At 43.1% G+C, this 17,124-nt stretch overlaps 1 protein-coding gene across 1 annotated transcript in view; it reads right to left on the bottom strand.

Annotated features, from left to right (window-relative positions):
* Positions 1–17,124, bottom strand: part of LOC311309632 (T-cell receptor beta-1 chain C region) — a gene marked incomplete at its 5' end in the record, with an annotated part of 31,710 nt that extends 14,586 nt beyond the window's left edge. The window contains one exon of the mRNA XM_084438963.1: positions 17,005–17,124. Coding sequence (XP_084295089.1) covers positions 17,005–17,124 — 120 coding nt within the window. The remainder of the gene's footprint in view (positions 1–17,004) is intronic.

Genomic DNA, 17,124 nt, shown 5'->3' with positions numbered 1-17,124 from the left:
TTGATAACTTTTGATCACAAAGGTCTTAAGATTAAGCTGACCCGATATGAAGTTGATCGGATGAAATCTGTAGGAGGAGTTCGTCGAAGTACGAGGCATGGAAATGGTCAAAACAAGGACAAAATGGCACATTAAAAGCAAAATGGCGGCCTTCCTGTTGCATGTTGGGTATAGCTCCAAGAGACATTTTAGTGCGTCTCGATGAACTACATATGCCCTCCGAATTTCGTTCGCCTACATCAAACTGAAAGGTGGGGCTCGCCATTTTAAATTTTCCAGGGGGCGCTCTTGAGCCGTTTTGCCACGCCCATTTTCGTCACCCATGAATTATCAAATTTTTCATCGGGACTGACGTATCTGCAAAGTTTTCATCGATGTTTAGGCCGCCAAAAAGGCATTTGTTTTGGAAGAAGAAGGTAGGAGAATAATAATCCTTCGAAATACAATAGGGCCTCGCACCGCCAGTGCTCGGGCCCTAATAATCCTTCGAAATTCAATAGGGCCTCGCACCGCCAGTGCTCGGGCCCTAATAATCCTTCGAAATTCAATAGGGCCTCGCACCGCCAGTGCTCGGGCCCTAATAAACAGCGTTATGGATGTGACGTTGTGCCGTTATGGATGTGACGCATCTGAAATGCACATAGAAACACTTTGGGAAATCAACAATCAAACTATCACAGCACTTTTATTGACACCTAAAGTGACTCTAAATGTCAGTTTTGACATGAAGAAAACCATTTTAAATGGCTCTGAAGATTTTCAAGACGGCCGCCAAAATAGTAGGCTATTGAGGGGATTGTGTCTAAATGCATTGTTGTGCGTGGCGACGCACCAAAGATAGCAAATGTCCGGTTGTCACTCCCTCCGTCGGGTTGACCTGCAGTTCTGTGTTGCTACCACAAGAGGCAGTGTGTTTTTGTGCATGGCTGTAAGCCAGCACACCTAGAATAGCGTTTGTCTGGTTATCCCTCCCTCCCTCCGGTCAATGTTGACCTGCATTTCTCTGTTGGCACCACAAGAGGCAGTAGTCCCAGCACACCAAAATAAAGAAGGACACCAAAATCAACCTGCCGATCTCCACTGCACAAGTAGAGTTGCGGTGAAAGCATAGGACTCCCACCCGGGAGACGGGGGTTCAAGGCCCTGGTGGGGATGACTTTATGGGACTATACCCCAAACCTCCACACGTTCATCTTTTTACTCCAATCTTTTTATCTCTTACCTTTGTCCAGAAACATAAGTTCAACCAATTGCAGCGAAATAGCTAACGTTACAGGAATCATCAGTGTAACTGCTTTAGCCACTGGCCGCTAAGGCTGTCGCGGTTACCACAATATTGCACGACCACGGTACTGTGAAACAAAACGCGCTACTCCTCAGACGACCGCATCAACCGCGGTAACTAACGTTTTTTCATTTTGTTCTTATGTTTCATGAGGCTTTTCCCATTAGAGCTGTCAAATAAATATCAGGTATGGACTTACTTTTTTCTCACTTAGCCTTCCCTAAACAAACACACCATTCCGACAGGCCGTGTCTTCAGCATTACACGGAGTTGAGACAGATATTCGAAATTTGTTAATCAATTTCCAAAGCATTTATTTCCATTTGTAAATCAATTTCCGAAGCATGTATTTACAATCAGGCCTAACACTTGTCAGTAGGCTGTGTAGATAAGTGACAAAATAAATGGGACACGCATATTGTTTTTTTGCCCGATAGACGCAATTTTGCTTCCAATCCATGTTTAGGTATTTATGATTCCGTGCGTAATAATTCTGAACACATTTAGGTTCATAACGTATTTCAGAAGTCTGATTGTTAATTCCTTTTGTCAATTATGATTTTTATCACCAGTGAATCAAAGGTTAGCCTACTATTTGAAATGTAAGGGTTTTCGCATGCCTTCTATGGCACCTGCAGGTAGGCCTACTACACCTTGCGAGTCCATTGCGAGAAGAAGGCTATATGGAAGAAGATCTAGCACGTAGCATAGTTCTGTCATCCAAACAACTCGGAATGAATGAGTTACTTATAAACAGCCAATTTAGAAAGAAAATGTCGGGTTTTAATTGCGCTCAAGCCCATAAATGTAAATAATAGTAATAAAAGCGCTTGGAGAGGAAGAGGCGCAAGAGGAGCCACCTGCAGCAAAGAAGAGGAGGACACTTGGAGACATGCTGAAGTCACGCGCAACCACCCCCGTGCGCATTCCCAAGAGAGCTTGAGCAGACACAGAACTCACACATTACCTGCAGGAGGAGCCCATCAACCCCAACGGGGATCCCCCTCGCCTGGTGGCACGAAAACAAAGCTAGATTTCCCCTGCTCTCTAAAGTCGCACGCAAGTATATGTGCATTTGTGCAACGAGCACATCTTCAGAGTTTTTAGTGCTGCCGGTAACATTGTTACCCCACTCCGATCCTCACTGAAACCACACAAAGTAAATATGTTGGTGTTCCTTAAGTGTAACAAGGACATGAAAACCCCTGTCAGTATAGCCAGTGCCTTCTCATGTAGGCCTACACTCTACCATACAAGTTAAGTTGTGCTTTAGAGAAGTCTTTCATTGTATTATTGTTAGGCTATTGTTTAATTATAGGCTAAATGGTTCGGATTTTCCTATTTTTTAGAGCCTACTTTAATTTACAGTTTATCTTGTCTTTCTTTGGTAACCATTTCATAAAAGAAGCATATTTGTTTTATAGCCTATTTATTTTGCTTTATTATTAAATTTGTATTCTGTGTATTGCCTGTTTGTGTTAAAAGGCACCATTGTATTCCTGTAATGAAATTCCGATTGACTGCTACAGTATTTATTTAATGTAGCCGATGTTTTCGTTTGATAAAAATGTATTGAAACAAATAAGAGGTAGGCTACAGTACACACACTATAAAAATCTCATTTATAAAGCACAGGGGGGAAGAAGAAAAAATAGCGCAATAATACCGCATAAAAAGCCACCCTTTGAAAGCCACCCTTTTGTATCGCTGGGGAAATTTCTAAACCGCGACAGCCCTACTGACCGCTACCATTAATGTTATGGAAGCTGCTGCTAGTTGTTGCGATTTCATGAGCTAATTGGCTATCCTGCTCTTATTGTGCTGGATTAGCATTGGAAGCATGTGAACTGATGTGTCCAGGCGACAAGACCTATCTTAATTTATCAGACATTATTTCATGTCATTTCAATTCACAGCTATTTCAGTGGCATAACTAGCTTCCGTTCCGTTCGACCAGTCCTGAACAGAAACAAGCCAGCCACGCACATAAGCCAGGCTGGACCTGGCCTGGTTTTAACAATGCAATGGACCTTATAATCGTAGCCATTAATTGTAGCCTTCATTTTGGTAAACGGGAGCTTCTCTAAATGCTTCATGGACATCGCGGTGGGAATTCTTAAATGTAACCTTTCTTCTAACAAATGCTTCATGATAGACAATGATCTCAAATTTGACATTCACTTGAAATAAATCATAATAATTTACTTAACTGATGTCGAGACTGCATGCCAGACAGAATGTGTAATAAGCTATAACAGGACTGGCAATTTGGTTATTTGCGATTCTAACGGGAAATCTGCGCTCAGCAATGTTGGGGTTTATGTCACGTCCATAACGGTCACATCCGTAACGTGGAAAATACACATTTAGAAAGAGATTAGAACAACTATATGATGCATATATGACATCAGTGAAAGTTAGCTTTGCACAGAAAGTTTGGGCAATATTGCATGTAAATTGTAATTTTTATAACGACTTTTGCTGAAAAACGTTACGGACGTGACATTGGCTGTCCTGTAAAAGCGCGTCATCTTGACATGGCTCAACCGTTAAAGGGATGAACTCAAATGACCCAATATTATACATATTGCATTACAAGCCCCTTATCTCCACATGAGAGGCTGTGGAACCCGTGTGAGTGGAAAAAATAGGCCCTTATGCCCTTTCAACAACTCATACAATTAGGTTAACTGAAAATGTTATTTTTTAATTACTCTGATACCTGTTGTAATGGGTGGAAATATGCAATTTCTTAAATGATCTGATCAGATGAATTCAGTACACCAAAATATAGACCTTGATGATATATTTTAAAGTGATTTTGCTATGTATAGTATAACTTTATTTTTTCATGATGAGGTTGACATTTACATGGAATTGCCCAGTTACTTCTGTTTACTTAAATTTTATATTACCGGTAAGTAAACAAATAAATAGCTAAACCAACGGTCAAATCAATGTAATTTGATGAGAAAAAAACCCAGATGTGACGTAAGCTACCAGAGATGAAGTGCGCACCACACCAAAAAGTGTTTGTTGGTCCCCAATCTGCTCTCTTTATGGCTTTAAACCACAGCTTTCGGCGGTTCCTCTGAAAAGGGTGACATCTCGAGGGGATGCTGAAGAATCTGTGGCCATCATCTTGTCCTTTTCTGTTTGTACAGTTCACAGCACAGCAGCTTTGAGGCATAATTAGCTACATGAAACGGAGCTACTGCGGCTAGCGAGTTCGTTTGCCTTTTTACCAAGAGGCTGCGTGCGCACTCTGCTGTGACGTAGGCGGCGAACCCATCTATAGGGAGGGAAAGTAATATCATCGCCCCCTAGTGGTAGCGTTCCATAATGCCGAGAGAATGAATGGGATTTCTCGACTCGTCTTTTGAAAAATGATATCTTGGTCGACACCGAAAAGTTAGAATTTTTTTTAATTAATGAAAAAGCATTCAATTTATAACAAACAGGGAAATATACAATCAATAACATTTCTAAGATGAGTTATTAACCTCAACATACAGTACAATATGAAGGATATAAGCGAAAATTTTAAAATAATAATAATACAGGAGCAGTTTGGCAAAGAATCCTGCCTACTTTAACTGTGAACCAGCAAGCAGTGACGTCACGGGATAGCCCGATTGCTAGCCTAATAGGACTGTAATACAACGTTACTGTCACGTTATGTGATGACGTTGCAGGGACCCATGTTGCCAATGTTTCTGCAACGTTGCAGTAAAGTCTAATTAGACTTAGGAGGGTAAAGTTATTTTCGACCATAGATGGACGTTGTCACAACATTGCAATTTACCTAAGTACAACTTATGTGCAACGTTGCTGCAACCCACTGTGTTAGTAGGGATCCAGCATTGTCGGAAATAAGTGTCCTCGCCTCTACATGTCATCCCTGTATCGTCTCCTATACCCAGAAATGAAATCAAACAAGCATGTGCGTGGTTCATATATTGTCAATGACAATCGCACCTGTTCCATATAATGTCCGTGGGTGGGTATAAAAAGGCATGCAATTCCAATGCGTAATGACGCACAATGTCTGCTTTATATGTAGGCTAGCCTACTGCTTTTGGATGATGTGGATGAAGGAATTCGGCAGGGACCGGCAAGACTTACTGGCCAATGACGACGAGTGGCTCATGAGCCCATAGATATGAACACGGTATGACTCGTAATGGATTGAGCGGTGCAAAATACGGCCACCATATTGGTCCGGTACCGATGTCACGTGAAAACCGCTCTCCTCAGCAGTTTCAGTCAGTAAAAGTAACCCTGCATCAAGAGATAACTCTAAAGATAAGTAGAAACAAATATTTTTGTCTTTGAACTATCCATAACAGTCAAATAACATAAATAATAAATGAATAAAATAAAAAATTACAAAGTGCAAAACAGCAGCATCCAACAGTTTTAGTTGTGTCTATCAGCTAACAACTATGTATTTATCATTGTTCACTTAAAAGAGCCGGCACATAGAGCCGTATCGTTCGCGACCGACCCATCACTAGTTGACTCGCGGAGCTCCGTACCGGTACGTTTACCGGACCAAGAAGGCGGCCGCATTTTTCGTCCGGCAGCAATCAACTCAACGTCAATGCGACGTCTGGTGTATATGTCTATGCATGAGCCGCTTCCGATTTTTTGCTGCCACATTCGCTGTCATGTTAGATTTGGGCTGTATCGATTTCTGTGAATTGGAGGCGTTTCACTGGCCATTTATAGGCATTTATGGGCGTTAAGAGGGTGGGACAAAACGCGCGCTCACGTGCACCAAGTTTAGAGTTGATTGAGATTTATAATGGGGAACCCGGTGTGGGACATATGTCCCTACTAACACAGTACGTAAAACTGACGGGACACATTGGTGGTATTGTGGTAACTTTGCAACGGTACCAGCAGCGGACCTAGCTGACACCTAGCTGACACTTGCCTTTTCAGTCGCAAAATAACCAAAATAGCCGTCCTCAAGGACACTGTAAGGCAGGGGTCCCCAAACTTTTCAGCCCGCGACCCCAAAATAACGGTGCCAGAGACTTGCGACCCCCTCTATTATACCTGCAGGTGGTTGAAGCATGCAAATGTTTGCGCGCACACGCACTAATAGGCATAACAACAACAAAAGATCACAATCTATTGTAATATTTTACAAAAGCAGTAGCTGTATTATTATTAATGTAAATACTATTTTTACCTTTTGTAACAATTATGGTTAACAGGATATTTTGAATTGTTTTCATGATCTCGCAACCTCCCCACCTCATCATCTCAGGACCCCCCATCCCCGTCTCGCGACCCCCCAGGGGGTCCCGACCCCCACTTTGGGAACCACTGCTGTAAGGGAATGTAGCCGCCACTGCTGCTTAAATCCGTAACTACGATGTAATTAAATAACGTGACAATGTGGTTACATCACAGTCCCAATCTGACTTTATTGGAAATGTGTCACAGTGGGTCAGAACATTTGTAAATTACTTTTATAAAATTTTATAAAATTTGAAGTCATACAGTTACAGAATTGTAATAATGAGGAGAAATCCTGCAAGACTGTTTTGTGTGTAATTTCTCATTTACAGTTAATATAAACACTAAAGATTTGCAGTCTAGGCCTAATAAAAATAATGATAAAAAATATGCCTATGAATAAAGTCCTAATTTTGCAACCTAAATGTGAGCAATGAACGCTGAGCAGTGAACGTAAAACAAAGAATGCAAGGCATTGGGCTACTTTCTTAGGTGACACAATTGAAGAACTAGACAAACAAGTTACACACTCTGGTACAGTAGGTGGCTGTATGCACATTAAAGTTGTTTGCGATCCGCCACTAAATCCAGCGAAGAAGAAGAAAACGACGACAGGTTACTTCCGTTCGAAACAGAAACGATTGAGAAAGACCAACACGCTGTCTTTGTCCCCGCGACAACACAGATCCTGTAAGTATCTCAATTTCAATGTATACATAGCTAGCTATGTATTTTGGTATCGTCCCAGATAAAACACCAAAGTTATGTGCAAGCTACCCTTTTGTAATGATTATCTATATGAAGATGCTCTCTTTCCAATGTTAGCTAACTAGCTAGCCAGCTAACGTGATTAGCCTTTTTCTGTACATCATGGCTAGCTAAGTAGCCTACGTAAAATTACTCTGTCGCAATTATTGTTATAACTTTCGCTTTTGTGTAATTGTAGCTTAAATTATAATGTTGGCTTGGCAACCTGAGAATATTTCAGTTGTGTACACTATAACTTTTATGAAGTGTTGTCGTGGGCCATTGTTTCCTAATTACGGGCAATGGTGGAGTCTTCTCAAGTCTAGCAGGCTCGCGCGAGCTCCTGCACGTTCGTACTGTTTCATCGCTTGGAATAAAATGCGATAATTAGCTTACTCATTGATTTCGCATTAACCCACGACACTGTTAGTATGTGTTTGTTTTTAGGCATTCATTTTTCCGAAGTTAACGTTAACAGAATACTAGAAGCCCCAACAACGGAGCTAGGCTAGCTAGCAGGATTTGTTATAGCAGCCATCTTGGCTTTTTTGGTTACAGCAGCCATCTTGGTGGCTTTGGGATGTGATTTCATGTTACTCTTAACTGTTGAAATGGTTGCTCATGCTGTCAAACGGGTAAAGAATTGTGTACTACGTTAAGACTCACATACAAATCCAAATTTTGCATAATAGGTACTCATGATGTGGACTACTAATATAGTGTCTTGCAAAATCTATTTAATTACTGAGTGTGAAGGGTGGTAGACATGTTGCCCTGTTCCTCTAAACGTGTCAGAAATCACGTGGTCCTGTGGAGTGTGCATGTCAGCCAACGAGAGGGTCCACCCACTCTCTCTCTCTCTCTCCCCTCCCATGCTCTCAGTTGCCAACCTCCCAGTTCTTGTTTGAACTGAGCAAGAAGCAGGTGAGCGGGACAGGAAGAGGCGCTAAGACGGTGACAGGCGTGCCCAGGGGCAGTCCTGGGACAGCACCACAGGCTCTGTGAGTCTTGTTCAGTTGAATGCCCTCATGAGTATTAACAGAAGAGCACCATATACATATGCACACATACACTCTAACATGTCGCTCTCTCCTCAGCTCAGCCCAATGGTCTCTGATGGTTCTGTCTGGCCAGCCCTTAGGTGGAGAAACACCTGATCATCAATATAGGCAGGCACACGTAAGAACAAATGCACATACGTTTCCATAGACGGGATAAACAAATGGGAATATTGATATTGAGTTAATGTTAGCGGTAGGCATGTGAGATTCATAAGACGCATCACTGACGCCAGTGACGCCACAATATCAGGGAAATTGAGCAATTGCTTCCCTGCAGTGCAAACTTGCAAGATTCGCTCAGTTATTAACCCTTCTTGCCTTTTTTGTTGTTGGTTTTCTCTCTCCTCCTTCCTCTCTGTGCAGTTCTCCTGTGTGCTGAGCCGCTATCCCATGTATTGCCACTGCTGACAGGGTAGAGCTCAGCCCCATGCAGAAGTGAGTGATGAGGAGAGGGAAGATCATTTTCCCGTTTTTTTCCCCTCCAGTTTTAGGAACCGTCTCAAGAATGTGTTCCCCACTTTTATGCCTTTAAATCAGGGTTGGAGTATTCCAGGTGTGTGGCCATTGCCATGAACACCAGTAGAGGAGGGAACCAAGTGTCTCATTCTCTCTCCACAGTTGTGTGGTTGTAACCCCCCACTAGCTACATATTCATTCAATCTTTATTTAACCTCGTGAATCAATTGAGAGTAAGCTCTCATTTACAATGACGTATAATCACTCTATATTTGAACTAGTACTACAGGTGAGATAATCCTTTTTAATGGTCTCTCTCATTCGCTCTCCTAGCTGTGATGTTAGAGTTGTACAAGACTTGGGTGTTCTCCTGCTCTGAGTGCCCATTCTCCTATACCTCCCAGATCTACCTCCAAAAGCACATCAAGAGGAGCCATGACAACCTCTGTCTCTGCTGAGGAACACACAGAGCATTATGAAGTAGCCAGTGCCTTGGCGAAGGTGTTTGAGCAGCAGTCATCCATGGATTAACTCCCAAGACACAAGGAAGAGACAGCGCAACACGCGCTATGACTCCAGTGACGAAGGTAATATAATAAAGTGCATTCAACAGTCCCAAAAGAGTACTACTTGAGTTGACTAATCTGAGCTAATTTACCTCTACTATATGTTCCAGTGCCCAGGCAGCCGGTCGGCAGAACTCAGACCAGACCAGCTATGCCAGGTGCCAGAGCCGGAAGGCCTGCTCTGCCAGTTATCAATGCAGGTATCCATGCATGTTTGTGTTGGTGAAATGTCTATGCATATTTACACACTTACAGTTAACTCAGGACTTTCTGAAGACTCATGTACTCAGTTCACTAATTCACTCATCTCACATCTCACTACTCGGCAGTAGATGTTCATCGCCCGGGTCCTTTGAGCCAAGGCGCTGTAAGCCCAGGCCCTTCAGACCTTCAGACGTCCAGGCACGAGCAGCATGCATCAGCGATTAGCACCCCGGCCAGACCAGGTCAGGGTCTGACATGTCTCATGTCGAGTTGATTCTTCCCCTTATGCCAGAATCACTACGGCGCAAGCACCATAGTTTCCTGCTCATCCCTTTATCCTCTGGTTTTCAGGTAGTTCTCTGATGCCATCGCCTGTGAGACCAACAGCTCCAGCAGTGTTGCCATCAAGCTCTGCAGATGCTGGTATGCTGAATTTTGTGAACTACTTAATGCTGCATGTAGGGATATACTTTGAGTTGAATATCCATTATGGGACCGTACAATTACTTATAGCCACATCTGTGTTTAATATCCAGACTTCCAGAGGATGATGTGTCAGCAGTTCTCCAGCGTCATGCAGAGTCTGAGGGAGATGGCACAAACAATGATGAGGCTGGAGCAGAGGCTGGAGCAGAGACTGTCCGGCGAGTCTGCAGACAGCTATCGGGGAGCAGTACTGGATGACCTGCACCCTGCTAAAACGGAGGAGGAGCAGCTGAAGGACAAGGATCATCAAAGGAAGATGGTGAGTAACTTCAGGGCAGAACTTTGTTCCTTATTTTTGCAGGGAAGTGTTAAGGAAATGTAAAAGTAAATGATTGTCTTTATGTTTTGCAGACACGATATCTGAGTTCCATTGGCGGCAAAGATCTGCCAGATGTGGACGGCGGGTGCTGTCAGCCATTGCCATACACAGAGTGTGGTGTGTCTACAGCATCCATGGGAAGAGGGGGAAGAAGCCTCTGAAGAATATGACCCTCTACAATGTCATATTATGTAAGGGATTGTTCATATTTTCGCAAAATAATACATTGTCTTTGCTTCATGCCATGTGCATTGAAACCATTCCCTTTTTGGTTAAAAGGTGCAGTTATGGCCTGTAAGCCAAGCACCACTGTGACGGAGGTGTCTGCCCAGCTGCAGGAGATTCTGAAACATGCCCCTGCTCGATGCAAAAAGGTATGTGATGTCAGGCAGTTCATTTTCTCGTATCCAGTGACATGGCACGCTTCCAATGAACGTATGCGACTTGCTTTTACAGACATTTCATTATGTCCTTAGGCATCTGCTCCAGCCCAGCTGACCTCCCCAGCCCAGCCCCTGACCGCAGCTCCAGCCCTGACCACAGTGGAGTATTCAGATGAGGATGACCTCTTCTGCCCAGACCCTCGATTCAGATGTGGGTGACCCCCAGCCCGTCTCCCTAAACCTGCATTTCCAGCCTGCCAGGATGGATGCCTTTTTTGTAAATAGTTTTTGTAAATTTTAACCTTTTTTTTGTGGGATACAACGGTCTGTTCCCGGTCTGCCTGCCACAGAATGCGCACTTTGTTTCATTTTTGTTTTTAGAACTTTTGCAATTGTCAGATAATGGGTTGCTAGCCAGAGCTTGTACATACTTTTTTTTGCTTTTCTGGCTATGCGTAATGTGACAGACCGTAAACCTCATCCTTGTAAATATGTATACTTTTAATTTGTAATGTACTTTGTGTAATAATATGTTCTAAACTGTTAATGGTGTTCAGTCTTATATTGGTTTGTATCATAATGCCTGCTGCTATATCCCCATATAGCATTAATTCGTTTTTGTACTGGTAAATGCTAAATATAGCCAGTGGTACTGCAAATGCTAAATATAGCCAGTGGTACTGCAAATGCTAAATATAGCCAGTGGTCAGGGTTTAGTAAGTAAGTGACCATATTTGCACCGTGCAAAAAAGACGTGCAGACCAAGTCATATAAATACCTGTAAATCTAGTGTCAGCCAAGTGAGTTTATTACGGAAGTTCCTGCCCACGTTTTTTGCACGCGGCCGCAACCATATTTGCACCGTGCGAAAAAGACGTGCAGACCAAGTCATATAAATACCTGTAAATCTAGTGTCAGCCAAGTGAGTTTATTACGGAAGTTCCTGCCCACGTGATCACGTGCATTCTTTGCACGCGGCCGCAACTTCTAAATGACGTGTCGTTCTAACGTAGCGGCTACTAATCGGCAGATCTCGCGTTTCCATAAATGGCCGCGTAATTTCCGCACGTGGCGCAGATGAATCGTCACCTATAGCGGCCGTATGTAGAACGTTTGCGCAACCTGCGTGTGTTAGTAGGGGTGCGCATTTCGTTATAAATCAGAAAATCGTTGTGTGTACCTTTTGGAACTTGCGGATGTCCGCAACCTTTAGTACGAGCAAGGTTTTATAAATGAGGCCTCGGAACAGAAACTAGCCAGCCATGCACATAAGCCAGGCTGGACGTTCATTCAATTTCAAAACAGGAGTATTTCAAATGTTCAATTACTGCACATAAATTCAATAACTGACTAAGCACCACCAGAGCCCTCTACTACGAAGCTCGTTCAACATATCCAGGATAACTTTTCACTAGCGCGCTCAAGTAAACTACAACCGCAATCACAGATTTAAACGGACAGTGGCTATCAACTCGTTAAGTCTACAGCTGGTCCAATCTAGCTATGAGCGCGTTCACGGTAAAAGGGGAGGTATTTGCTTGAAATGACCAATCGCATATCTTAGTATGGGTATTCGGACATGGCCATGGACAAGGCAAACAATACACATAACCAAGTTTCGATCTCAATCTCAAAAATTGAGAAAAAGGAAGACCCTTCTTTAAGGAGGTAGGGTGAAAACTTGTGGCATGTAGGAGACGGTTTTTGTCAGTGGGTTTTGTATACAAGGTGGTGGAGATACAGTTGTCTTGTATACATACCCTAGTATCTAAAAAAGGGACCTCGTGCATGCTGTGCTCTAAGCTTAAACTTGATTGAGGGGGTTATGTCGTTTAAATAGGAGACATACTCGTGCAGCACATCTAATGGCCCCTGCCACAAAACAAAACAGTCGTCGATATATATCTTATACATGAGAATATGATCAGAGAATGGATTGTTATTGTGGAAAAATTTATGTTCCAAATACCCCATGAACAGGTTGGCGAAGTCAGGACCAAAACTGGAACCCATCGAGACACCATGTGTTTGTAGGTAAATGGACTGCACTTATATAGCGCTTTTCCACCTTAGCGGCACTCAAAGCGCTTTACAATGGTCTCTCATTCACCCATTCACACACACATTCACACACCAATGGCAGCAGCTGCCATGCAAGGTGCTAACCTGCTCATTGGGAGCAATTTGGGGTTAGGTGTCTTGCTCAAGGACACTTTGACATGTGGACAGTCGGAGCTGGGATTCGAACCACTGACCCTTCGATCACTGAACGACCCGCTCTACCAACTGAGCTACAGCCGCCCCAGGTAGATATAACAATCCATTCTCTGATTATATTCTCATGTATAAGAGATATATCGACTGTTTTGTTTTGTGGCAGGGGCCATTAGATGTGCTGCATGAGTATATCTCCTATTTAAACCGGTAACCTTGAACAGAGACTATTGCAAGCAGAATCAAAATGGATATTCTACATGGAAACTCTGCACCCCAATTGCCTCAATGAGGAATTATCTCTATCTTGCTTTCTATGACTGCTTGTTCATTTTTTATTTTTTCCCCACTCTAGGACTGGGACTGTGGAACTTGGATTTCTCCTGTACTTCCTTGTAGTTTGATTGCTCTTCTACATTATCAATTCATATCAATGTTGTTTGCTAGGAGTTTAGATGGAATCTGTCTAAGTATTTTGTGGGTCTAATTGCCATGTCCACGCACCCTATGTTTTTTCTGTGTGGTCATATAGGATGACTGCTCGATTACTAATTAGGTCAATTGATCAGCCCCTCCCCTTTTTTGGCATTTGCCAATTGCTGTCGCCTATATATACCATGCTGAAATGTTTGCATTCAGGGCTGAAAATGGTCCAAAATGACTGAAACGTTCCTCCTTTTTTTGTGTCTGTCTCCACATGAAATCACTTTTTATTTGCATCCTGAGTGCCTCCTCCTTTTTTGTCAGTCAACTTTTCCTCGAGAACTGACAGAGTGCAGGTCCCTATTGAGTAGGGGAAGACTTCAGCATTCTAGCGTAGTGTCTACACTCCCTCAGGAAATGCCGTTTGCGGTTGCAGAAATAACGCTCATTAGAAATGTCAAACCTGCTGTTGTGTTGCGAATATCTCATTACCTCTGCCCTTTTGTTTTATCGTCTTCGGCTTCATGTTGTCCATTGAGTAGACCGAAATGCTCTGCAAACCTGATTATTGGTAAGAGCACCTTACCAAACTCAGTAAACAGATGGTAATCAACAGAGCCAGCAGATCTGAGATCATAACCTGGACGGTCATCTTGTGAGTCAGGAGCAGGAACGGAGAGAGTAGGTGAGGCAGAGGCAAAGGTGTGATTAGGGATCCCAGAGAAACCAAATGGAGGGCGAGACACAGCAGGAGAGTACGGCTTGGAAGAGGGCTCGGACGAAGGAGTTAAAGGTACGCGATGTAGTTTTTGACCACTAGTATGCGCTCTAGAGCAAATTTGAGAAGGTGGTCCCCGAAAATTGCGTATACGTCATTTCTCGCACGCGCACGAGGACGCACGAGCAAGCGCACGAACACGCGCCGAGCACATAATAGTGACGTTATACCCCCATATTCCAGCAGTTCGTTGCTGATTGGCTCAGTTCACAGCGGGGTATTTTAGAAAGAACTTCGAGAGACAACCAAGTTAGCTAGCTAGCTACAGTGTACAGTACAGTATGTCTGCCGGAGGAGATAAAATGAAGCCGGACAGGGATGTCCAATGGCGAAGGCTAATGGATCAGAGAAAGAAGAGAGTAAACATTGGTGGAGAGGCTTTTACAAGGTGGAGAAAGTTGCAGGCTGAGAGGGGATTCAGAACGGACGCCGAGGTGGCCGTCTTTCTACTGGACTGGTAAGTCATTTTTGTCTCACTAGCTTGCTAAGATTGCTAAGTTGAAAACAAGGATGTCAAACCCTATTACTTTATTTTCCCTCGATTAGTATGGTGCAGATGTTTTTTCTGTAATGTTACTGTGCGCTGTTTGTTAGGTATGAATGAGAAGGCAGCCTCGCTAGCTTGCTAGCTAATATTATTCCTTCTCCTTTTCTATCGATTAGTATGGGGCAGATGTTTTATCGGTAACATTACTGTCGGCTGTTTGTTAGGTATGAACGAGAAGGCGAAATAGCATCCACTCCTCTGAAAATGTACCGTTCTGTCCCTCCAATCCCATTGTCTACGTAAGTTTGTCACTGATGGGCACATTCAGATCGCAGCGCTGATGAGTATGCCTGATTTATAATAATATAATCAATCTTTATATAACCCAATTTTGCCATTATGTGTGTGGTGTTTTATTGATGCAATATTGTTGTTTGAACACTGGGTAGTGTAAGGGTGTACAGCATACAGGTATAGGTGAGCTCACCAGTACTGGTGTCATTGATTGGGACTGGGGTGAGCATACTGTTTTTGACGGTGTAGCCATGTCAATACCGTGTGTTCAAAATGTTAATTGAATTGTAACTAATTATTGTCCTTACTACAATAATTTCGATCACAAATGTTTTATCTTTACAGATCCAGAGAAAGGGAAGTACAAAGACTCTGGGGTGAAACACTCTCTGGATATGTGGCATGGTGCAAAGTGTTTGGCCCAAAAAATCAATGCGGTATGTATCTGATGTATGCAAAAAATCCAAGTAGTGGTCTTAGTGAAGCCATGAATGACTAATCACTTATCTCAGACCTGCAAACCTGTCACCTTTTGGCTACAGTCACCTTTTTTATGTTAACCATGGTAGTTTCAGTGAATCTAGAGGGTGTTAGTTTTGTATGTCATCACCTTTTTCGCTACTCCAGAGTTTGCAGGTCTGTACTATCTGCTTTGTCCATAAACAGGCAGGACAACTCAAGGGAAATGGAGCCCTACTGTACTGGATGCGAGACATAGTCAACCACTATTGGTACAGTTGTAGAATGGCAACCACAGTTGAAGAGTTTGTGGTAGGTACACAGAAACAAGCACCAAGTCCATTACAGACCACGGCACTCTGGCACCCTTTACACGTCACTCGCATAGCGTCCCCACTAACCATCACTGATTTACTTACTTACACAACCTGAACTTGTCAGCTCTACACCATGGCTAGGCCCTGCGTAGTGGTAAAAACAATCATCTAAAAGTGATTTACATGAGTTCCTGATGAGTGTACATAGGCATTTTTCTAATCTTTTCTTACTGGCGTCTGAGCCATTTCAATTGTTGTAGCCTAAATTGAGAACCCCGCCTCTAGACCTATTATCAAATACTCAGATGTAGATTACATGAGAATTTTCCAACAGACCTGATCCTCCATCCTCTCTATTGTTGTCCATGTTATATTGATCTCAGCAAATTTACCTCACAGTAACATACTCTGTAGAACCCTACACAGGAATGTGCATTTCCCCTAGTTGTGTTAAACTCCATTTGTGTTTCAAATATATTTTTCTCAAAGAAACATTGGCAAGGTGTGCTGAATCACGTGGTAAATCAACACTGCTGGATTTTTGGAAGATGCCACCATGAGCCTCAGGAGGACATCAACAAGGAGTGGATGGAGATGGACTCGCCAGCGCATCAAGCCTTGAGAGCCATTGTCCTTGACACAAAGTTGCTACGTCAGGCTCACAAATACATAACATTCAGGTTTGTCTGAAAGTCCTATGTATAATCAGATACAGAGAAGAAATAGTAATAATAATAGTAATAATAATAATAATAACTATAATAAGCATAACACAATAATTATAATAAACAAACATAACAATGAACATGATAGTAGTAGTATTTATGATGCTAGTAGCAGTATTGGTAGCAGTGTTTATGAGCCGGGGGGGGGCTATGAGTCTGAGGAAGGGTGGGGGGGTTCAGTGTTCACTACCGCACATTCTGTTTCGGTGTTCAATATGATGGCTGTTGTGCAGTCTGATGGCTGCTGGTACGAAGGAGTGTGAGAACCGCTCTGTTCTGCACCTGGGGGAGATGAGCCTGTGGCTGAAGGTACTCCCCATCTTCCACAGTTCATCATAGACGGGGTGGGAGGGGTTTTCAAATATGGTGTTCAGCTTTTCTCTCATCCTCTTCTCCACCACTGCCTCTAGACTGTCCAGTTTCTGTCCAACAATGGAGCTGGCCTTTCTCACCAGCTTGTTGAGTTTGTTGGACTCTCCAGTCTTGGTGCTGCCTCCCCAGCAGGCCACAGCAAAGAGGCCATAGCAAAGAACAGTGCACTGGCTTCTACAGACTGGTAGAACATCCGTAGCAGCCTGCTCTGTCCTTTCTTGTAGATGGCCTCCGTGTTGTCTGTCCAGTCTAGCCTCTTGTTCAAGTGCACTCCCAGGTACTTGCATGAGTTCACCAT

Source organism: Borostomias antarcticus (assembly GCF_949987555.1).
Source record: "Borostomias antarcticus genome assembly, chromosome: 5".
Classification (NCBI taxonomy): Eukaryota; Metazoa; Chordata; class Actinopteri; order Stomiiformes; family Stomiidae; genus Borostomias; species Borostomias antarcticus.
Note: the sequence above shows the minus strand (reverse complement) of the source record. Positions and strands in the feature narration are given on the sequence as shown.